This window comes from Pinus tabuliformis, chromosome 5_2 (assembly GCF_031772625.1).
Source record: "Pinus tabuliformis cultivar Carrire ecotype Pingquan chromosome 5_2, CPIR1, whole genome shotgun sequence".
NCBI classification, from domain to species: Eukaryota; Viridiplantae; Streptophyta; class Pinopsida; order Pinales; family Pinaceae; genus Pinus; species Pinus tabuliformis.
The window spans coordinates 625,275,438-625,300,496 of NC_142306.1; the positions used below are offsets into that span (position 1 = coordinate 625,275,438).

A 25,059-nucleotide genomic window follows, 5' to 3' on the forward strand; every position below is an offset into this window, starting at 1 on the left:
CGGATTCATCCTTGGAAATGATCCAAAACTTATCTGCAGACTCAGAAAGGCTCTCTATGGTCTAAAACATGTTGGAAATAATACTGAGAGGGGGGGGGGGGTGAATCAGTATTATCAAATCAATATAACTTTTTCATTTCCATATTCAGATTCATATACGCTACTTCAGTTAAGGAAAACCGCGTGTATACGCAACTGTGTGTAATGCAACAAGCGTATATCCAGTAAACTTATGATTCAGTTAGTTGATCCTTAATGAGTGCATCAGAACATTATTAACCATATGAACAGTAAACAGGAGCAGTAAAACAGAACAGATCATCACACATAAGCAACACACATGAACACCATGATATAAGGTGGAAACCCAATGTGGGTGAAAACCACCTGCTGCAATTCGTCTCTATCTTCCTTTAATAAGAAACTTCCTTTTACAATATTTATGTACTGGAGCAATCTTGTACCAGTATGCAGGCTTCTACCTGCAGAAGGTTACAACCTTCTCTCGTTTTCCAGTTTCTCCTGGAAGGGAGCTACAACCCCCTTAGCTCTTGTACTAGCCGATCCATTTACTAGTACGTAGGCGCCGGCCTACTGAAGGCTCCAACCTTCACTCGTTTTCTAGCTGCTCCTGGAAGGGAGCTACAACCCCCTGGCTCTTGTACTAGCCGATATGTTTACTAGTACATAGGCGCCGACCTACAGAACTCTACGATCTTCTCTCTTCCTCCAGGGACCACGTTTCATAAATTTTCATACTGGATGCTCCTGAAGCATAACACCATAATCTGAAGGCCACGTTTCATCCAATTTTCATACTGGACCCATCAACAACATTGAAGCACAAAATCAATCACCATTGCAAAACACTCATCCTGCATCATCGATCTCTGAATCACCCAATACTGAAACACTGAAACCCTGTCAACAGCACAGTCACCAGAACACAGAACAGGCAATAGAACTCTGCAACGATAACCAGATCCAACTACAACTTCAAATATCATATTTCATAATGTATACGCTACTATGAAGAACCAAACCAGCGTACACACGCGCTTTCACCAAAGCCAACCCGTGTACAGATCTGCAAATATTTACTCATAACTTTGCAGCTGTTCCAGACATCAGTCATACCCAGATCGTAACATTCATACAATAAAACATGTGACAATAATTCAGATCTAGTCTATCCATAATCAAACCATATAATGATAAACATTCCAAGCCTTAATATCCCAATTCATCGTTCATCATCAACCGCATGAGTGCATCCTTGATTCAGATCAAGCAAAGCATCACAAACCCATAACCAACATATCAGATATTCATCACTTCCACCCTCCAACTTGGCCTAATGATCTTCTCCTTATATAGGTTTAGGCTTCTCTCAATACCATTGTTCAAAACCATGTTGAACCAATACCTTGGACCCAATACCTGGGGTCAACACTTCAGACCAAATACCATGGACCAATACCAAAATACCATGGACCAAATACTATGGACCAAAACTTAGTTTCCGACATGTACACGCCTTTACTTCTGTGAACCTGCGTGTGTACGTATACGCATCTTCTGTTATGATCATCCGCGTGTATACGCACTTTCATCAAGATTAACCTGCGTATACCTCTCTCTTGTTCTGCTTCCATCTGATTGAGTTGTCATCTGTATCATACCTCTGAGTGAGTTGCCATCAAGGATAACATCTGTATCATAATGCCAACAATCTCCCCCTTTGGACTTGATGGCAACCACCACACCAAGTCACTCTCCCCCTTTGACATCAAGGGCAAAGGGCGGACCAAGATATTCTCTTCTTTGATATACATTCTACTGTCCATGCTCCCCCTGAGTACATGCTGAAGTTTCTGATTGAGCTCCCCCTCTGTACATGCCAAGATGTACCAATCCGTCCATGCTCCCCCTGAGCACATGCAAAGTCTGCAAAAGCATAACATGACTCTATACATACATGAATCTCCCAACCAAGAGGGGATACACGGACACCATTTTTGACTCAAACACAAGAATCATTACATCATCCATCCTATGCATAGTGGGGTAATAAGATACATCATATGACTCACAAAGACCAAGGACCTAAACAAGACCATGATAGTTATCAACAGCTATCATACACTATATGATTTGCACTATAAGCATCTTAACCTACAATCCATTCTCTTGGTCAATCAACAATCAGTAGTAAGATATGTCAATAAGCATCATCACCAAGGACTTCTAACCATAATGCCAACAATGCATTATTCGAGGCATATGCTCCCCCTGACCCTGTGCCAACCATCATATACCACAACAGAACCATTTCCTGAGTTTGTTCTGCTGTTTTTCTTCAGAGCTCCATATACGCGACTGTGCAGCATCTAACTTGCGTATATACGCGACTTGTCTTCATGATACTTGTGTATGAGATTTAGAACACTGATGTTCCACACTTTTAGCTTCCTCTGAGTCTGTCATGTCTGTGTACTCTGCTATGCCACATCTTTCTGGCTGTACTTCCTTTTTCTTCCATATCTTCAACTGTGATGATGTTTTCTTCTTTTGGTATGTTGCCCAAAATCTTCTCCTGCATTCCTTTGCTATGTGTCCAAGCTTGTTACATGCATAACATCTTACATGTTTCACATTCCTCCTAAAACAGTCAATGGCTTTGTGACCAAACATATTGCAAGCAAAACAATATTCCTTAAAGTACCTGGAACGTGATGATCTTTCTGTGTGACGGTCTTGAACCATTCTAATTCTGCATCTGGCTGTGACATGTCCAAGATTATGACATACATAACATTCAACATTATTCATCGGAGGAAATAATCGTCTATCATTTCCACAGTTAGGAGCAAAAGATTTTCTTTGAAGAATTTCTTTCCTTGGCTGTTGATGTGGTTGTCCTCTCATCTCCTTGTTGATCATTTTAGATTTCTCATTAGAGTTCCTTGCCTCACCTTGTGAGCTAGATTCACCTTTAGCAGATTCATAAAAACCAAGACCAGTTTTGATAGCAGGCGACCTTTGACTACTAAGAATATCATCCAAAATCTTAGTACTATCTTGAAATCGTAATAGTTTATCCTTTTCTTCTAATTTACCTTTCAAGATATTTACCTCAACCTGATGTTTTTCTTCCTTTTCCAGACATTGCTTCTTTAAAATTTCCTCAGACTTTCTTCCTTCTTCAATTTGTTGCCTTAGTTTGAGAATCTCCTTTTCTTGTTCTTCATTCAGCTCCTGCAGCATTTGACGAACTCTGAAGGCACATTCCAGCTGAGCTTTTAAGCTGATAATTTCTTCTTTGAGGGCACTCTCCCTTTTGCTAGGTAGATCTTGTTGATCTATGATTTTATCTGATGCTTCATTTGCTTGTTCATCTTCAATCTGAGGTGATTCAGGATCTGAATACTTGCTTCCACTCAACGGCAGGCTGTCATTGTTCCTTTGAGCTGTCTTCTTCTTTTGACGCGCTTTCTTTCCCATTGTTCTACGGATCTCCTTCAAGCAATCAAGCTTCTACCAAAGGACCTACTCTGATACCAATTGTTGGAAATAATACTGAGAGGGGGGGGGGTGAATCAGTATTATCAAATCAATATAACTTTTTCATTTCCATATTCAGATTCATATACGCTACTTCAGTTAAGGAAAACCACGTGTATACACAACTGTGTGTAATGCAACAAGCGTATATCCAGTGAACTTATGATTCAGTTAGTTGATTCTTAATCAGTGCATTAGAACATTATTAACCATATGAACAGTAAACAGGAGCAGTAAAACAGAACAGATCATCACACATAAGCAACACACATGAGCACCATGATATAAGGTGGAAACCCGATGTGGGTGAAAACCACTTGCTGCAATTCGTCTCTATCTTCCTTTAATAAGAAACTTCTTTTTACAATATTTATGTACTGGAGCACTCTTATACCAGTACGTAGGCTTCTACTTGCAGAAGGCTACAACCTTCTCTCGTTTTCCAGTTTCTCCTGGAAGGGAGCTACAACCCCCTTAGCTCTTGTACTAGCCGATCCATTTACTAGTACGTAGGCGCTGGCCTACTGAAGGCTCCAACCTTCACTCGTTTTCTAGCTGCTCTTGGAAGGGAGCTACAACCCCTTGGCTCTTGTATTGGCCAATATGTTTACCAGTACGTAGGCGCCGGCCTACAGAACTCTACGATCTTCTCTCTTCCTCCAGGGACCACGTTTCATAAATTTTCATACTGGATACTCCTGAAGCACAACACCATAATCTGAAGGCCACATTTCATCCAATTTTCATATTGGACCCATCAACAACATTGAAGCACAAAATCAATCACCACTGCAAAACACTCATCCTGCATCATCAATCTCTGAATCACCCAATAATGAAACACTAAAACCCTGTCAACAGCGCAGTCACCAGAACACAGAACAGACAACAGAACTCTGCAACAGTGTTGCACGAAGCGCCCCCCCCCCCCACAGTTCCAAGCCCCGAAGTGCGTCTCGTACGGAAGCGCCTAGGAAGGTTGGCTGGAAGCGGCGCTTCCGAATTCGAAGCGCCGCTTCGGCTTTTTTAGTCGCTTCCTGGAAATTTGGAAGCGCTGTATGGAAGCGCCGCTTCCGAAGCATCGAAGCGCGCTTCGTACGGCGCTTCGGGCGTCGGAAGCGTGGCGCTTCGGAGGAGGAAGCGTACGCTTCCAGAAAAGCTTCCGGAAAAGCATTTAGAAAATCGTTTTTTTTCATTTTTTTTTTTAATTTTAGGTGAGTTTGCTTGTTGGGGGTGGGTCCACCTTGGGTTAGTGTGACGAATGAAGGCAAAAAAAATACAAATATAGCAGATGCTCCCTCATGGTAATGTTAAATTCTTAAAGTAAAAGTGACATCCTCCTTTATTTTTCATTTTCATCCTTTTACTTAAATTTTTAACATTACCATGAAATGACTTAGGATGTTTGAGAGTGGTTCCAGCCTCATTGGACTTCATATGGAGAAAATAGAATTTCATATCCTATTCAAAATTCAGCAGACTTAACAGTTTTCAGGAATTCAGGATCAATGGGATTTTGGCATTTCATTAGATTATATCAAGTATGAAGGTATGCGATTAGCATTTAATCAAGAGCACCAAGCCCTATATGTACCCTAGTGTTGGTGGTGTTAATTGTTGAACTCCTTTGTCACACGGCACACCCTTAGCAAAAAATTACCTTTCAATCAAGTCAAAATCATCGATAAAAAATGTTAAGCTTTTTCTACTATATTTTAAGTCTTGAATTAGGTAGTTTGATCAAAATTGGGCAATGTTGACTAATATCCCTAGACAATCGAGGTAGAGGCAAAGGCTAGACAAGAGGAGAAGAATCTAGATTCTAGATCATTAATGTACAATGGATGTTATATCTATCTTGATTTATGCAAAAATATGTATGTTTTCATGTCTTCTACAATTAATTTGGTATTTGGGATGTTTGTTTTGAGTATAAATGCTATATATATATATATATATATATATATATATATAGCAGACGCTTCCGTGGACGTTTCGCTTCCTAGATTTTTGGAAAATGACGCTTCGGCGTCCCCGCTTCCAAAAAACGCTTCCGCTTCGTTCAACATTGCTCTGCAACAATAACCAGATCCAACTGCAACTTCAAATATCATATCTCATAATGTATACGCTACTATGAAGAACCAAACCAGCGTACGTACGCGCTTTCACCAAAGCCAACCCGCATACAGATCTGCAAATATTTACTCATAACTTTGCAGCTGTTCCAGACATTAGTCATACCCAGATCATAACATTCATACAATAAAACATGTGACAATAATTCAGATCTAGTCTATCCATAATCAAACCATATAATGATAAACATTCCAAGCCTTAAGATTCCGATTCATTGTTCATCATCAACCGCATGAGTGCATCCTTGGTTCAGATCAAGCAAAGCATCACAAACCCATAACGAGCATATCAGATATTCATCACTTCCACCCTCCAACTTGGCCTAATGATCTTCTCATTATATAGGTTTAGGGTTCTCTCAATACCATGGTCCAAAACCATGTTGAACCAATACCTTGGACCCAATATCTGGGGTCAACACTTCGGACCAAATACCATGGACCAAATACTACGGACCAAAACTTAGTTTCCGACATGTACGCGCCTTTATTTCTGTGAACTTGCGTGTGTACGTATACGCGTCTTCTATTATGATCATCCGCGTGTATACGTACTTTCATCAAGATTAACCTGCGTATACCTCTCTCTTGTCCTGCTTTGCTTCCATCTGATTGAGTTGCCACCTGTATCATACCTCTGAGTGAGTTGCCATCAAGGACAACATCTGTATCATAATTCCAACAAAACAAGCTCTAAGGGCCTGGTATTATCATCTTGAAAAATACCTTCATCAACAAGGTTTTTCAAAAGGATCAGCTGATAGCAATCTATATATAAAAATTGACAATGATAAATTGATAATACTTGTTGTGTATGTTGATGATATCATTTTTGGGAGTAATGAAGAAGCCACGAGTCAAAACTTTGCTTTGGTAATGAAAAAAGAATTTGAAATGTCCCTTCTTGGTGAGCTCACGTATTTTCTTGGTTTACGAGTTCAACAAAATAAAGATGGTATTTTTCTATCACAAACCAAGTACCTCAAGCAGATCTTGAAGAAATATGGAATGGAAGATTCTAAACTAGTATGTACTCCTATGGTAACAGGATGCAGCCTTAGCGCAAATGATGAATCAGCAGTACATCAACCAACCTACAGATCCATGATTGGTAGTTTGCTCTATCTAACAGGTACCTGACCAGACATCATACATGCAATGGGAATAGTTGGAAGATTCTAAGCAAATCCAAAGGAAGCACACCTTCAAGCAGTCAACAAGATTTTTAAATATCTTCAAGGGACACAAAACTTTGGCTTATGGTATCCCAAAGATACAGATCTCACACTTCATGCATATACAGATGCAGATTGGGCAGGAAGCGTGGATGACAGAAAAAACACTAGTGGTGGTGCATTCTATATGTGTTCCAGATTGGTGTCTTGGTTCAACAAGAAACAAAGTTCAATTGCATTATCTACAGCTGAAGCAGAATATGTCGCTGTTGCATCTTGTTGCACACAACTCCTTTGGATGATGCAAACATTGCAAGAGATTTAGATCACATGTACTCCACCTATCTCTATTCTATGTGATAATAGAAGTGCAATCAGTATTTCAAAGAATTCAGTCATGCATTCCAAGACCAAGCACATACCTATCAAATATCATTTTCTCTGGGAACAAGTATTTGAACAAAAGGTCAAATTGGAGTATGTTCCCTCCAAGGAACAGGTTGCTGATATATTCACCAAACCACTACCCAAAGAGACATTTGAATACCTCAGACAGAAGCTGGGAGTAGTTGATGCATCATCTTGCTGTTGACACTTATCTGTTTCAGAGAACAATGGTTGTACGCAAGTTTCATGAAGCGTATCCGCGTACATACGCCGGTTGCTGTAGATACAACCATGTATATGTTGGTTTGAAGAATATCAGTGGGCCAGAATTAGGATGAAAAGAGTCTGATATGGGTCTGACAGTGATCATCTGGCACAGGTTCAGGGGGAGCATATACTTCTAATAATGCATTGTTGGCATTATCTTAGAAGATCTTGGTACAATTTTACAATTGTTTTTGATTCAAGCACAGAGGGACATCATGGTTGCTGGTCTAGACGGTGATTGATAGATGTTGCTGATGATAGTTGCTGATGACTATCATAGTCTTGTTTTAGATATTTTGTCTCTATGTCATGCATATATTTTATTGTTAAGGTGTAATGACCTATTTTGTTTCCCCACTATGCCTGGGATGGATGATGTAATGTTCGTGTTTTATCATGTATAAACTTTTGGTATATCCCCACTTGGTTGGATGGATGAGTCAATCTTGGTATATCCTCACTTGGTTGGGAAATGGATGTATGTATGAGTCTTTGTTGATAGGAAGGTCATTTATGATGCATAGAGTCATGTTCTTTTTGTAGAACATCTTTTTGCAGACCTTGCTTACAGTCAGGGGGAGCATGATCAGCACACTTCAGCATATCAGAGAATTCAGCATGTACTCAGGGGGAGCATAACCCTTTGCCCTTGATGAAAAAGGGGGAGAATGACTTGGGGTTGCCATCAAGTCCAAAGGAGGAGATTGTTGGCATTATGACACAGGTTTGGCACATGTGTTGTCCTTGATGGCAACTCACTCAGATGACAGATCACAGTTCAGGCTCATAGAATGAAAGAAAAAGAAGTATACGCAGGTTCCCCTTGACCAAACTGCGTATACACGCGGGCTAGCAGACCAAAAGGCGTGTATGCGTATACACGCACTTTCACGCAAGGAAAAGCGCGTACATGTTGGAAAACTTGGTTTTGGTCTGTGGTATTTGGTCCCTGGTATTTTGACCCGTGGTATTGATCCAAGGTATCTTGACCAAAGTGTTGACCCCAGGTATTTGGTCCTAGGTATTGCTTCTAAGTGGTTTTGGACCATGGTATTGAGTAAGGCCTAAGACTATAAAAGGAGAAGGAGATCATTAGGAACGACACTCAAGCATTGAATATCTAATGAAGAGAAAGATCTAGACTACTGGTCATTGGGTTATGGTGCATAGCTGGATCTGAATCAAGGAGGAACCTGAGCGCTTGAAGAAGGATAAAGTTCTATTGATGGGTCAAGATTTTTAGGCTTGAAGAGAAGTATCTTTGTGTGGTTTTGATCTTTTATTGGCGCATCTATAAATCTGATGATCTGGGTATAATTGATGTCTGAATAGTTGTAAAGGTTAAATCCTTTTTTACAGATTTGTACGCAGGTTCAGTATAGAAAAGGTGCGTATACACGCTGGTTCGGCATTTCAAAACAACGTATACGCAAGTCGGCCTTCAGATAACAGCGTATGAACGCAAGTTTGACACGTTGAAGTAGCATACGTCTCATAAAATATGTTTTAGCTACTTTTGTTTGCTATTGCAGTGTTCTGGGTTCTGGTTATAGCGTTCAGAAAAGTGATTGTTTGATTCAGTTTTGGTTGGTGCAAAGGAGATTGATTGATGCAGATATATTTGATGTTTGATTGATGTTATTGATGGATCCAGTCTGAAGATTTATGAAACGTGGTCCCTGGAAGAAAAGAGAAGGTTGTAGCCTTCTGTAGGTCAGCACCTATGTATTAGTACATCAGCTAGTACAAGAGCTAAGGGGGTTGTAGCTCCCTTCCAGGAGAAGCTGGAGAATGAGAGAAGGTTGTAGCCTTCTGCAGGTAGAAGCCTGCGTGCTGGTATAAGATTGCGCCAGTACAAAAATATTGTAAAAAGAAGTTTCTTATTAAAAGAAGATAGAGACAAATTGTAGCAGGTGGTTTTCACCCACATTGGGTTTCCACCTTATATCTTGTGTTCTTGTGTGTGATTGTCTGCTCTGTTTTTACTATACCTGTTACTGCTTATATGGTTCTGATACACAGATTAAAGATCAATTGACTAAATAATAAGTTTACAAGGTATACGTTGGTTGCTCTAAACACAGTTGCGTATATACGCAAGTTGCATTAACAGAAGTAGCGTATACAAATCTGTTTATGGAAATGAAATATTGTTAAGTTTCTAATACTGATTCACCCCCCCCCCCTTCTCAGTATTATTTCCAACACCACCCTCCTATGAAATCCTAATAAACTGAGCCTCTAGATGGGGAAATGAATAAACCTACAAATAAATCACAATACAAATAGTCTTCTGCAATAAAATGTCATTAGATCTTAAGGAGATGAATCAAACACCTTGCTGCTGCACAAACTAGTAGGCCTAGTTTGTAGGCTAAAACTATAGGGTACAACAACACTTTGGGACTAAGGCTTGTTGTTGCCCAGATTGTACTGGCACCGTGACAATCGCTCAGGGGGGGTTATCAGTGTGATCCCCGCCCACTTCGTTCTAGCTGTCTCCCAACAGTGGGCTATGGGGGGTAGTCCCTATGGAAATGAGATGAAGGAAAACAAGTTGGGAACCTACTTGTTTGAGAGACAGATGAGTGGCCTAGCTACTTGGTTAAATTTAGCAAGATTAATGATTAAATTAGATTTTAAATATGAGACTAGTGCCTTATGGAATGACAATTCTTGCTTAATGTAAATTAATGCCAAGTAATCAGATGGAAACTTAATATGATAGGCTATCCTATATGATATGCAATTCCTAAGAGCTAGTTGTGATGCAAGGATGTTGGTTTTTAGCTTAAATGCCTAGTCTATGTTGAACCTCTCCCTTAACTGTTTTGAGAAACAATTTTCAGAGTAGGTTGTGAATGGAAGCCAACAGAAAGCCAAAAGTGGCCTGATTAACGATACCTCCCTCTGTGTTCCACCCACCCAGTGCCTCCAGCATTGCAGAGACTGTGGCTCTAGCCACTGCAAGGTCACTATGTTAACCACTAAGAAGAGTTGAATCCCTTAAGCTAATTGGAAAAGGGTTTCTCTAGGAGTTTATCAACTAAGCTTATGCTTGGAGATAAATTATTAATGCAAGCTAAGTCCTAGGATGCTTGTGTGAAGATGATGAGTGAAATTACTTGAGAGTTAAGATTGTTTAAGTGTTGAAGTATTTAAATTATGATTACTCCTTATGACAAAAGTATTTAACAACAATTAGAGGACAATCTTAAGGGCACAACTGCCAATGAATCAATCCACAAGATACTTAGAATAAATTATCCAATTTGTCAATTAGCCAATGATTACATGATGCCAATAAAATTTACTCAAAATGTTCCTATCAAAATGCGAATTAGATTCCAAGTGTCAAAGCAACTTAACCAACCATAAGAATAAATTTAGAGCTTAAATGTATGAGTGCTTTAAGTGTAAAATTCAAAAATCCTTGTAACTCAGAGCAAGAAAAGCAAGTGTTAGATCTCAAATATCCAAATCAACAGTGTGATAGTTTAGAAAATTCCAACGCTTATTATAGTTATGACAACAACTAGAAAATCAATTTAGATCATGGAATTTACCAAATATATGAAACAATTTTTTTTTTGGTTGCTTTGTTCCGAATAATTAGCAGATGTAAATTTATAAACAAATCATCAGATCAACAAGTTAATGACGCTACAACAAATGCCCAATATGCCCAAAACTAGGAAAATTTATCAAGACTTGAGAAAATGAAGCTTTTAAGGCTTTTAGAGTGTGATATTCAGAGATTATCAGATCTAAATAACTTTTTACAACAAGAAGAAGCAAATGAAGAAAGAGATCAAGCATGTGAAGAACACCATGATCACTGCCCCACTCAGACCTGACGCAGTGGAAGCTCAAGCCTTAGAGGGAGATCGAATTCCTATTGAGGAAATCGAGTTTCAGTAGCCAGGAGCCAAGCTATGAGTCTGGGAGGTAGAAATTCGGATTTTCCAGCCAGCAGAGGGTCCGGAGAAGGAGCAATGTGATACCCAGCAAGGGTGACCTAGGAACTGCGTGGGAGTGACACAATTCTGCGCAGATGTTGCGGAGAGGCTCTAGTTTAGCGTGATCAGATTCAGATTCTCCTAGTGACAAGGTGAGAGCACCTCATCATTTGTTTTGTCTAGTTTCTCTCTATATCGGATTGCTAGTTGAGCATCCAAGAATTGTACTCAGATTAACCATTGCATAATAATAAAACCCACAGATTTGTTGCACCAGTTTTCCTGCATTAGGTTTTTCAGGGACATTTATTCAAAAATAACGGTGTCATTTGTGTTGTATTTTATTTCTTGCTCAGTGTCTTGTTTCCGCATAATATTTAATTAAGTGAAGGCTGCAGTGTATGTATTTCAATATTTGCCGTAGGGAACTGCAAATAACTTGTTCATGTAAATCTAACAAGTAGGAGAAATATCATCTGTCGCTGCAGTAGGGGTTCCATTTTAGGAATTTTCACAGCTAGGTTGTAAGTAAAGGTACCGGCTATGATACTAAATGTTGGAACTACTGATGGGGGGGTGACTCAGTATTTCCTTTTACATTTGCCACTTTTATGCCAGGTAAGCTCACTTAATAAAATTAGAACACAAAATGCACAATAAAAATAATTTTACTAACAAGAATTGATGACTCCAATCCTCTTTACAACGAATCAAGTACAATAATTGATTAGTGCTCCAACCCTAAATGAAGACTCCAATCTTCAAATCAACCAGGCTCCAACCTATATTTCACTAAGCACCAACTTGGTCTTCTTGAGGACTGCAATCCTCTAGGGCTCCAACTTTGTCTTTTTGAGGATTCCAATCCTCTAAGGCACCAACCCTCTCCTTGAATTCTTCAATATAGGTACAAATGGTTCTTCAAGTCTTCCAATATTTTCTGCAACAAGCCTTGATAATCTTCAACAATTCCCTCAATTAATCTCCAATAACTCTTCATTCATCAATGACAACTTTAGCATCCACAGAAGGTGTCTCCGAGACTCTTCAGGATACCCAAACAACTTCCGTCAAGGTTACTCCATGAGGACTTTAGTCATGCATCAATGTCACCAAGAATATCTCCAAGTTCAACCTCTACAAGTGTCATCAACAGGGATTCAAAAATGCAGGATGTCTTCAATAAGCTGCTCCAAAAAGACTTCAATGGGTCGTTTTTCACTTTCACACCATGAGGGCTTCAATTGTGCATCATGTTACCTCACAAACTTCTCCAATGTTCCAGCTATCAAGCCTGCTCTAAGACTACCAACCACTGTCCTCAATAGATCTCCAGCAAAGTTCTGCAACTTTCAAAGTCTTCAAAGGGTATCACTGTAACTTCACCATAAACCTGCTTCAAATGATCCAAAGTCTGCTAGAGTTTCCTTCAATCTTGTTCCAACCAATATCCAAAAATCTACTAAAGATGAGCCACAGAGCCACAGATTCGTGCTCCTCTACTACAGAGAAGGATTGATAACCTTCTCCAAAGATATTCTCCAAGGTGTCTGAATGCTCTTCAATATGTCTGCACAGTGAACTTCAAGGGATCTTCGACAATGTGTCACAAGGATGTCTAAAGCAGTGTTGTTAAAAGCGCGCTTTTTTCAAATTTTTTCCCTAAGCCGATTTAATCGCGCTTTTTATGGGAAAAAAGCGCCTAAAAATTTTTTTGCCGCTTTTTTTGAAAAAATGCGCTTTTTTTAAAAAGCCCGCTTTTTTTTTTGAAAAAAGCAAGTTTTTTTTTTGAAAAAAGGCCTCTTTTTTCGTAAAAAAGCTCGGAGGTCCCTGGCAGCGCGATTTATAATGAAAATTGAAAAAAAATGAAAAAAAAATGAATATTTTTGTACCAAACGCTTTTTTCCCGTTTTTTTCCGTTTTTTTCCCGCTTTTTCCGATTTTTTCCGCTTCATTCCCGGCGCCGATTTAATCCTGCTCGCGCTTTTAACAACATTGGTCTAAAGGGCTTCAAAAGTCTGCCTTAACAAGGACTTCAAGATGCTTCAAACAAGTCTTCAATGTTGTCTCCAATAGGACTTCACAAGGGCTGTACTATAAGTTCTTAAGTCGACCCATTGAGGCTGCTCCAGCCAGTACTTCAACCGCTGCTTCCAAAGAGGGTTCTCCACAGGCTTCCCAAAATTACTTCAGGTCTGCTTCGTGTTTTTAACCTTGTCACATAAGCCACATATCTGAATTGTCCTTTGGCCGTAGGTCTTCAATTATGTCTTCAAAATACTGCTGCTCCAGAATTTTGTTTTGCTGCCCCTCAATCTAAGGTCAGCGGTCTCAAAACATCTCAAGATAAACTTTAACAAGTTAAGTTTTCACAAATGTGAGTTCCAGTGACAAGCTACAGGTTTGTGCTACAGAAAGGGCTGAAATTGCAGTCTTGAGGTGGTTGGATTAGAAGTTACTTTTGTGTATACAAGTCTGTATTTTTTTTGGCTCAGATTCAAGGTACAAGCTTGCCACAAGTTTGTGAGTCTTTTTTCTACAGATCTAAAGTGTTTGGTCAGCCACAAGTCTGGATTAGGCTAAGGTATGACGTGTTATCTCAGATCCACAATTTTCAGAAGTTTTCTACACGTATGAAATCTCTAACTCAAATTATCCCCAAAAAATTGTCCCAGATTTACTCCAAAAGTATTCTATAGGAGCAACCCAAAATTCTCTTTTTCTCTCACTTTTTCACTTAATCTTTTCTGAAATTCCTGAGCTGTTTTTCATGCTTCACCGAACTGCACATTTACTTGTTTGTCTATTGTGAAGAGACACAACGGTTGAAGAGACACATTTGCACATGTGAGGCTTCTTAAGTCGGCTTTGCAAATTTTTTTTATTTGACATATGCATATTTCAAAATTCAAGAACTCTTCAATGGTAAAGATTTATAGGGCATATAAATACTTTTTAGAAAGATCTTGACCTCCTCTACAAGTTGGTGAAAGAACCATTTTAAGGTAATGTGTCTAATGTCAAAAAAATAATTTTTCTTTTATAGCAGTCCCTAGAATTCGTGACAACCCATTGGAATTTTATGTTATGATTGATTAGGGGATTAGGATTAGGGCTTTATTCATGCATAGGCTTAGGGTGTGCAAGGCTTCTAGATTAGGGCTTCTTCTACATGGGTTCTTTTATTCATTGGAATTAGGGCATCTTCAAATGGGTATTTAGGGTTTTAGGTCAATGTGAGCATCTTTAGGGTTTCATCTTATGAATGAACCTTGGTAGATTAGGGAATCATTGTAATGTAGTGCTAGGGTTTCATCATTTAGGACTTAGGGCTGATGCTATATATATTTAACAAGGATTCATATTAGTAAGGGTTTCTTGTGTATCTAGGGTTTGCACTCAACACTGCTAGTTTTTACTCTTTTAACACAAGGGGCTTCAACAAATGTACCAAAATTGGCATCTTATTAACATCAATGACAATTTTATCCAACAATCTCCCCCTTTGTCATTGATGGCAATATTTTCCCTTTTTCAGCATTCTCTCCCCCTTGACATCAATGGCAACTTCTTCATACGATGCTCCCGCTATCGTTGTACCACTCCTTGTCATCATGCTAGCCCCCCCATCTTCATTACGGATAACTCTCCCTGACAATATGTTGGTCTTCAAATCATAGAGCTGCCTCTGCTATCATAGTGTTTGACATGTGCTCCCCCTAACAGTGCATGATCTTCTTAAGAGGTAGAACTTTGGTGGATTGCCAGTTTTCAACATCCAGATTGTACTCACAATTTCACTGTTGCTTAATAATGCACCGGTTTTCCCAAGTTGGGTTTTTTTGGGGATTTGTGCAAGAATAAGTGTGTCAATTTTCATGTGTGTGTGCTAGCATATTTCTTAGCTTCTAGTGCTACTATTTTCCGCATAATTTATTTGTGAAGATTGCAGTGTGTTTATTTCGTTATTGTCGTAGCAATAAACTGCTAATTTAATTAACAGTTAGAAGAAATAATACCAGTTGCTGCGATAGGATTTCAGACTTGAAATTTTCACAAATATCACTCTAGATTTCAGTGCAAAGAGAACCTTAGAGATGCTTCTTCAAGAGGAGATAAGTTGAATTTATTGTTGTATTTAATGTTGTAAAAAAATTCTAAAGAAGTAAATAAAATCCTCCTAGAAGATTAATTCCTATGGCATATCAACCTTTGCACTAAACACTCACCTTATGTAGCCCACAAGCCTATCACAAAAAAAATCCACAATAGCCCTATTCTTGCTGCGCCTTTGTCCATAATAGGGCTTGGCCCTATCATTGCCTTAACTTCACAACTACTTTAGCTAACATCTCTCTTAATGCTGCTTTAGCCAACTAGACTTCGCCTCCAAAGATCCTTGCAACAACTCTCGAATAGTGCTTGGGCACTTCATAGATCAGACCAGAACTTGGTCTATAATAGAACTGCAACTTCAGCCATAAACCAAACTTGAACTTGGCCTTCAACACACCATAAACCAGCCTTCAAACCAGCCCTGAAATCAGCCTTCAAAACTCCAAGACTTGGCCTTCAAATTAGGCATGAAGTTGACCTTCCAACACCAGAATTTGGCCCCCAAAACTAACCTGAAAATTAGCCTCAATAGGACTGAATTTCGGCTTTCAACAGGGCTAAAAATAGCCTTCAATAGGGCTGAAACTTGGCCTCTAGAACATCTTTGCAACTTGCCTTCTAACCAAGACCAAAACCTTCCCAAAGAGTACCAAAACCCCTTTCAAAAATGTGCTCAAATCCCTTCCCACAGAAAACCTCTCCACCTCAGCTTCACCTCACTTGGTTCATGAGGTGTGGACCTCATAACTGCTCCTTCATTTGCTTAGATAGACCCAAATTGACTTGAGCGAATGAGTCTTAGGTTCATCCACATAACACCTATATATGGCGCAATTGACCCCGAAAAGCAGGGTTGACTTGCCTATTGACTAGGCTGACTTGGGACACTGTATAATGAATATTCCAAAAATCATTTCTCCTCAACTGTGAGGATTTAGAGGGAGTGCTACTTGCCCATTGACTAGGCCGACTTGTGCACTGGCTGGGCTGACTTGGCACATTGTATAATGAATATTCCAAAAATCATTTCTCCTCCAAAAATCATTTCTCCTCAACCGTGAGGATTTAGAGGGAGTGCTACTTGCCCATTGACTAGGCTGACTTGTGCACTGGCTGGGCTGACTTGGCACATTGTATAATGAATATTCCAAAAATCATTTTAATGAATATTCCAAAAATCATTTCTCCTCAACTGTGAGGATTTAGAAGGAGTGCTACTTGCCCATTGACTAGGCCGACTTGTGCACTGGCTGGGCTGACTTGGCAAACTGTGTAATGAATATTCCAAAAATCATTTCTCCTCAATCGTGAGGAGTTAGAGGGAGTGCCATATATTGTTGAAAAGGTTTCAGAATAAGTTTTCCAATGATATATATTATGCTCCCATTTGAGCTAAAAATACATTCAAAGATAGGGCATGTAAATGGGGCTTTGAAAAATACAAAAACGAAATCATTTCTCCTCAACCATGAGGATTTAGAGGGAGTGCTACTTGCCCATTGACTAGGTCAACTTGTGCACTGGCTGGGCTGACTTGGCACACTGTATAATGAATATTCCAAAACTCATTTTAATGAATATTCCAAAAATCATTTCTCCTCAACCATGAGGATTTAGAGGGAGTGCTACTTGCCCATTGACTAGGTCGACTTGTGCACTGGCTGGGCTGACTTGGCACACTGTATAATGAATATTCCAAAAATCATTTCTCCTCAACCGTGAAGAGCTATAGGGAGTGCCATATACTGTTGGAAAGGTTTCGGAATAAGTTTTCCAACGATATATATTATGCTCCCATTTGAGTTAAAAATACATTCAAAGATAGGGCATGCAAATGGGGCTTTGAAAAATGCAAAAACGATATTCCAAAAATCCTTTTAATGAATATTCCAAAAATCATTTCTCCTCAATCATGAGTATTTGAGGGAGTGCTACTTGCCCATTGACTAGGCCGACTTGTGCATAGGCTAGGCTGCCTTGGTACACTGTATAATGAATATTCCAGAAATCATTTCTCCTCAACCGTGAGGAGTTAGAGGGAGTGCCATATATTGCTGGAAAGGTTTCGGAATAAGTTTTCCAATGATATATATTATGCTTCCATTTGAGCTAAAAATACATTCAAAGATAGGGCATGTAAATGGGGCTTTGAAAAATACAAAAACGATATTCCAAAAATCATTTTAATGAATATTCCAAAAATCATTTCTCCTCAATCATGAGTATTTGAGCGAGTGCTACTTGCCCATTGACTAGGCTGACTTGTGCATAGGCTAGGCTGACTTGGTACACTGTATAATGAATATTCCAGAAATCATTTCTCCTCAACCGTGAGGAGTTAGAGGGAGTGCCATATATTGTTGGAAAGGTTTCGGAATAAGTTTTCCAATGATATATATTATGCTTCCATTTGAGCTAAAAATACATTCAAAGATAAGGCATGTAAATGGGGCTTTGAAAAATACAAAAACGATATTTCCAGAGGCTCGAAATATGCTATTTGACTCTAACTTTTTCTTCCATTTGAACAACCTTTGACATCAATAACAAGCATTTTCAACACAATTATTGTTGAATGCTTGTATGTCCACTGTATCAAGTCTTTTCCCATTCGTTATTGTTGTGATTTGATTTCAGATCATAGAAACTTATCAGTAGATTACTAACATCATTAAACTATGTTACCGGATCCGTTAGGCCCAGCCGCTGGATCCACGGATCCCCGCATCAAAGATGGATTCGCATCCGGATCCACGACCAACATTTGTTTGTGTAAAATGGTTTGACGTCAGCACATATTTCCAAATTAGATTTCAGCGTATAATTTTAGAATGAAAATGTCAGCGGATGAATAACGCGATATTGGAAAATTCAGGGGCATGAAATGGACTCTATTCTCCGGCTCCTCCATCCTTATTGGTATAGACCCCACTCTATACAACCTGGAGTCCATGATCCCCCCTACATTGCTCCTTTTTTTCCATTCTAGAGGTTTTTTCACTTGGAACTCCCTCATAGACTCCTGGTCTTCTCTTCATCCGATATGGAAAACCGACCTCCAGCTCGCCATCCCTCCCCCCCTCCGCCCTCTATGGCTATCCTTCACTACCCGTTTCTCCCACCATGGGATTGTCCAACATGGCACAAAAGATTCCCTCATTTGGTCCATCGACTCCAACATTCATCTCATCTCTGTCCGGAAAATATACTCCTCCATCATTGCTGATCTCCCTCCCCTTCCCTTTGTTTTTCCAGTTAAGTTCTGGAAGGCCCCTTGCCCTCTAAAAACCATTCTTTTCTCTTGGCTGCTCTTCTTCGATAAGAACCTCACATGGGATGTTTTACAGAGGAAAGGTTGGCATGGTCCTGGCAGATGCCTTCTCTGCTTCCTGGAGAATGAATCCAACTCCCACATGTTTCTCCAATGCCCTGCCGCCCAAGCAATCTGGTATGAACTCTCGACACTCTTCGGTTTTCCTCACTGTTTATTCTCCTCTGTACAGGATGCTTTTTTATGGTGGGCAGATCAAAGTTCCGATAGACAGGCTCTTTTCTGCCTCACATGCTGGAATATCTGGACGTGGAGGAACAGGCGCATCTTTCAGGCCTCCTGCCTGCCGCTGGTCTCCATTCTGCCTTTTATTATGGGATCCATGCCCTCTCAGATCTGACTGCTGAGACCTTCCTGCATCAGCGCATTGAAGCTCGGTTTTTTCTTATATGTCAATGATTCTCTCAATATTATCCAAAGGCTGTAATATTTTGTTTCTCTGGATCCCTCTTTATTTTAGGCACACTCATTATCTTGGCGCAGTTTCAATCGCACAGTTGCTCTCTTTTTTGATATCCATGTCTTCATGCGCACATATACTATTTTTATGCTCCACATGCTGCTGTCTCCTTCTACGCAATCATATGCGCTCATCCGGATCCAATTATATATGTATTTTCTTCCCTCGTCTTTGTGACCGAGGACTAGATGCATTATATTCAGAACATTACACCAAGACTGCGGTCTTCAAATTGTATCCACGATCCATATATTACTCTCAATATATAACATGATGATTTTTTCTTACTGAAAAAAAGAATAATTAACAAGGGAGTTCGTTAATTTTTGCTTGGTTGACCATATTATAAACTTTAATTCAAGATTATAAGTTACATATTTCCAAATTTATGAAAATGTTAGTGGATGAATAACGCGACATTGGAAAAATCCGCTGTAGTAACAAGGGAGTTCGTTAATTTTTGCTTGGTTGATCATATTATAAACTTTAATTCATGATTATAAGTTACATATTTCCAAATTTATGAAAATGTTAGTGGATGAATAACGCGATATTGAAAAAATCCGCTGTAGTGCATCAATTTTTGCTTGTTGATCATATTATAAACTTTAATTCAAGATTATAAGATGCGGACGTTTGGATATTCTAATTAATTTTTAGCTTGGTGGACCATATTATAAACTTTCGTTCAATATTGGAAAAATGAGCAATAGTGCATTAAAATTTGCTTGGTTGACCATATTATAAACTTTAATTTAAGATTATAAGATGCAGGCATTTGGATATTCTAATTAAAAATCAGCCATAGTGCATTAATTTTTAGCTTGGTTGACCATATTATAAACTTTCATTCAATATTGGAAAAATCAGCAGTAGTGCATTAATTTTTGCTTGGTTGACTATATTATAAACATTAATTCAAGATTATAAGATACGGACATTTGGATATTCTAATTAAAAATCAGCCGTAGTGCATTAATTTTTTTTGCTTGGTTGACCATATTATAAACTTTCATTCACAGCCGTAGTGCATTAATTTTTTGCTTGGTTGACCATATTATAAACTTTCATTCAAGATTATAACATGCATTTGGATATTCTAATTAAATTTTAAATTTTATGTTTATTTTAAACATAAAAATGGTGAGTTTCATAAAGTAAGTTCATTTAATTTAAATATAATAACTAGTAATTAATGTCTCAATATTATGATACATTAATTTTAATATTATTAAATTAATAATTATTTTTTTCCACCTGAAATTAATAATTATTTAAAAAATATTATATAGAAGTTTTATATTTAAAATTTTAAACAGAAATTATAATTTTTTTTATTTTATATAAATTTAATTAATTTTGATTAATATTTATAAATAATACATTAATTCTGATATTATTTATCTAATATATATTTTTATAAGTACTATATATTTAAAAATTAATATATGTTTTTATTTTATTTTTATATAAATTTAATTTTTAAAAATTATAAAATATTTTATGGCTTTTCAAAAAACTTGCTTATCCGAATCCGGATCTGTATCGCATCCCGATCCGAATCCTGGTAACTTAGTTAAATATGAATTATTTAACTCATATTTTCCTTTCCTATTCTTTAACATTAAGTATGATGTTAATCATAAAATATTAGCAACATTTCATGGTATCTTAGTTAAATATGAATAATTTTAAATCATATTTTCCTATTCTTTAACATTAAGTATGATGTTAATGATAAATATTTCATATATGCTGGAAAGAGCACAAGGGGTTGAACTTGTCTTTTTTGCATTAAAATTCAACCATTCAATTCTTCACATTTAGATTTCAATTATATTTATCAAATGCATTTCATAGATGAAGAATATAATTTTCCATTGATGAAAGCCTGCCCCCCTTAGAGTTTGGGTGTCTTCTGGTATACACTAATATTTTCAATTTTGTGTAAAATTCTTGCAATCTGTGCTTCAAGGGTTTGCTGGGTGGTGGTTTTGTATTCCATTTTTTCAGATATTTTTGTACCTTATTCCATCCAGACGTGAATAAAATTGTCTTAAATTGAGGCCTTGGTTGGGATTTGCAATTTGAGGGATTTTTCGTGCATTTTTTTACCCTTGTTTGACGTTTTTAGCCTTTGGTGATGCAAATGTTCCAGTATTTCAGAGTTTTGTCTGATTTTTAATTTAATCTATGCACCGAACAAAGAACGATGTTATTGCTGGGTCCCTGTTTTTTTAAACTACGGATTTTTTTAGGGTTATTGTGAATTCCTGTTATACTGCACAGTACCGGAAAATAAGAATGTAACATATTCTTTTATAAGGTCGTCCTGTATGGCTGTATTTGATAAGTATTGTTTTTACCATATGAAAGTTTTAAAAGCTTCCTTAAGAAGGGCAACATTTTGTTCTTCATCTCTATTTTTGTTTGACCAAAACGTGTACTGAAGGAGATGCATGCTATCTGTGTTACTTTCAACTAAGTCTTATGACTCTTTAATCACAAATGGATCTTTACTATTTTCATCGAACCACTTCATCTAGCAGAGAAAGTAACGATCATGTTACATAGAGCAGATAATCTTTATCTGGCAGTACATCCTTTGTAATGAGTATAAGAAGTGCCCTAAGCAGGTAAGCTGGGATTTTGTTCGTGACTTGTGTTTTATATTAGATTCTTAAGGTTATGAAGAGAAAACTGTAACATCTGGCCAAGGGTGGAATTATTCATTCAGATTACCCTACTTTGCTGCCATGAATCATTCCTAAAGTTGATATGGGGAAAACTGCTAAATGCAAACTTAGTCTCCAATTTTTCAGTGACCTTAGCAATTTTGCAATCAGTCCAGCATGTCAGACATAATTCTCTTCCGTCCAGTCGTTTTTATACTATGCTTCACAGGCTGTTATTCTTTAGTGCTCTTGAATTATTCCGAATCATAATCTGCAGAATTGTAAAATGGAATTTGTCTCAGCATGTTGAACGCTGATTTTAGATTTATCATATTGAATGAATCTTGTATCTTGTTTTGAGTTTCATATTGAAGGCATTTCTTGTTCTGTTGTTTTTGAGTTAACAATTTAGTTGCGGTTGCTTCTGTGCTGCTTTTCCATCAGCTTGTTGAACACAGTATGAACTTCAATAATTGAGTGTTGATCTCTCTGGCACACTCCTGCTATATTCACTTGAGAGAAAACGCATTCTGTAAGCTTTTTTAGAATGAAATCTGACTGCCCCTAGGTCTCTGAACCAAATGTTACGCAATTTATGCATCAAGCTTTCTATATTGGGATGAAGTAACATGACCACGTCAAATAAGAAGACCAGATTTCTTGGCAAATGCTAATATTTTATTATATATTATTGGTTATGTTTTAAGATTGGAAATTATAGAGTTCTTCAAAAATGTTAATATTTTGTTATATCTTATTGATTGTGTTTCAGGATCGAAAATGATAAGGTGGGCGATTTAACCATCCATCAAAGCTTCAATACGACAGAAAATTGGGCGAAGGCCTTGAAGTATATGTTGTGTGATCTCAAATGGGCTCTACATTGGTTTGTTGCTCACTCTGATTTTAAGCGTCCGGGTACCGTTTCGATGGCTTCAGGGTCAAGCTCATTGCATTCAACAGATAGTTCTCTTACATAGATATGAAAATGAATATCATGATTTTATGAGGAAAAATTGAACATGAGATAACAAGGCGATTGTATATATGATTTTAAGTCGGTTAATGCTTCCAAGACAGTGCTACTATAGCAAATCAAGCAACTCTTCCAAGACAATGTTACTGTAGCAAATGAAGCAACTCTTCGAAGACAATGCTACCGTGGCAAATCAAGCAAGTCTTCCATGATAATTATACATTGTAGCACAATGTTTGGGCATAACCAAAAGGAAATATAATTAGCGAGTTCAATAATCTGTGGTACTTGCATGAGCGATGATAAATTTGCAAGTAAATATTGATATTGCATTTGTTTCTAGTATGAACAATATTTCTCTATTACATTTTATCTATTTTGGATCAACATTAATATCTTTAACAGAAGACTACAAAACCAGCAAAAGTGGACTGCTTGTCTTGAAATGCAGAAGTTTAATATAATATTATAAACATAATTTTTCTATCTAAGATCACCTATTTTCATTTAAACAAAACTAGTCGTAACTAAAGTGGGTTGACATCATTCATGATGCGTTTTTCCTATGGTGCACCATGTACTACTCACAGTTTTTCTTTCAAAAAATGTTGATACAATAGAACTTTTGGTGACTATAAGTTTGTGTGGAAAAAGTTTCGATAAGATCGGCAAAGTCTGAGTTTTTTCCGGTTTTTCTGAAAACGAAAAAATTGCGATTTTATCGAAAAATTCAGGATGTTATCGGGAGTCTATCGGAAAACTCGTGAAGCCCACCCAGGCCACGGATAAGTCAGGGAAAAGGCCGAAAATCACACTCGTATTTCACTCTTCTTTTTGCCATTTGTCCCTGTGGAGAGGGGAGGTGTTTGTTATTGCCCAAGAGGAGGGGATTTACTAGTTTGGTGGTGTGGATTTGGAGATTTACCTATTGTTCAACATGAGAGATTCAATGTGCTGATTTTTTGCTGCAAGGTATGCATTTTAATTTTTCTCTTAGTGTTTGTTACACAACTGGTTTCTTAAATCTTTCTATTAGTTTTTTTTAGCTTATTTTTGCTTAGAAATTTGAATCAAAACATTGTTTAGAATCTGGATTGAATCAAACTTCAAAATGTCCAGATTGTTTACATGTTTCAAGAATAAAGAATTCAAACCCTTGTTTAGTGAATGAGTGTGTTCAAATGAGTGAGAAGAGACATTTAAAATTTAAAATTAAGAATTACATTTGTGTATGCTTCTTATGTGATGGGAAACTTTTTTTTTTTTTCAATTTTTTTTTGTGCCCTAGGTTCAAATTCAAGTTCAAAGTTTCAAACAAAATGTTGAGAAATTTGGACCCAATGTGGGAATATGGTGAACCTGCTCGTATACTCAACAGTGGCGGGCGGGGTTAGTAGACAATATTTGGCTTGCAAGTTGTGTGACAAGCATATGTCAAGGAGTGTCAACAGATTAAAATTCCACTTGGGGCAAATTCCCAAGCAAAATATAAAACTTTGCCAAAATAAATCTCAAGAAATCATCCACAGACCATTAAATCATTGATTGATAAAGAGGAGGGAAAAGACAACAAGTCAATGGTAAAAAGCCAACTTGTAGGGGCCTAAGGAGTGCGGGGGAGTGAGAGCGGTTCTTCAACATCACATTTCACACCCACGTGACCAAGACCAACCCATTCTACCAACCCATATTTGATGTTGTTGTTGGCTCGAGGTACAAAGCCCCTACCTTTGCAGAGTTGAGAGGGCCTCTTCTTCAAAAAGAAAAGGTTGATTGCGCTACTAGATTGGAGGAGTTCAGGGAATCATGGGAACACACTGGATGCACAGTGATGCCAGATGGTTGAACTGAGCAGAAGGGTAGGACCCTTCTTAATTTCTTGGTTAGTTGTCCTAAGGGGACAATGTGTATGAAATCTGTTGATGCATCAGCACACATTAAAGATGCACATTTATTATGTGATACACATTGTCCCTTGGGATGAAGTAACATGACCATGTCAAATAAGAAG

At 37.9% G+C, this 25,059-nt stretch overlaps 1 protein-coding gene across 1 annotated transcript in view; it reads left to right on the forward strand.

The window, feature by feature from the left end:
* Window positions 1-23,324, forward strand: part of LOC149160591 (beclin-1-like protein) — a 271,962-nt gene extending 248,638 nt beyond the window's left edge. Inside the window, exon 10 of the mRNA XM_089435385.1 lies at window positions 22,845-23,324. Within this exon, the coding sequence (XP_089291511.1) occupies window positions 22,845-23,052 (208 nt within the window). The 3' untranslated portion in view covers window positions 23,053-23,324. The remainder of the gene's footprint in view (window positions 1-22,844) is intronic.
* Window positions 23,325-25,059: the final 1,735 nt, after the last annotated feature.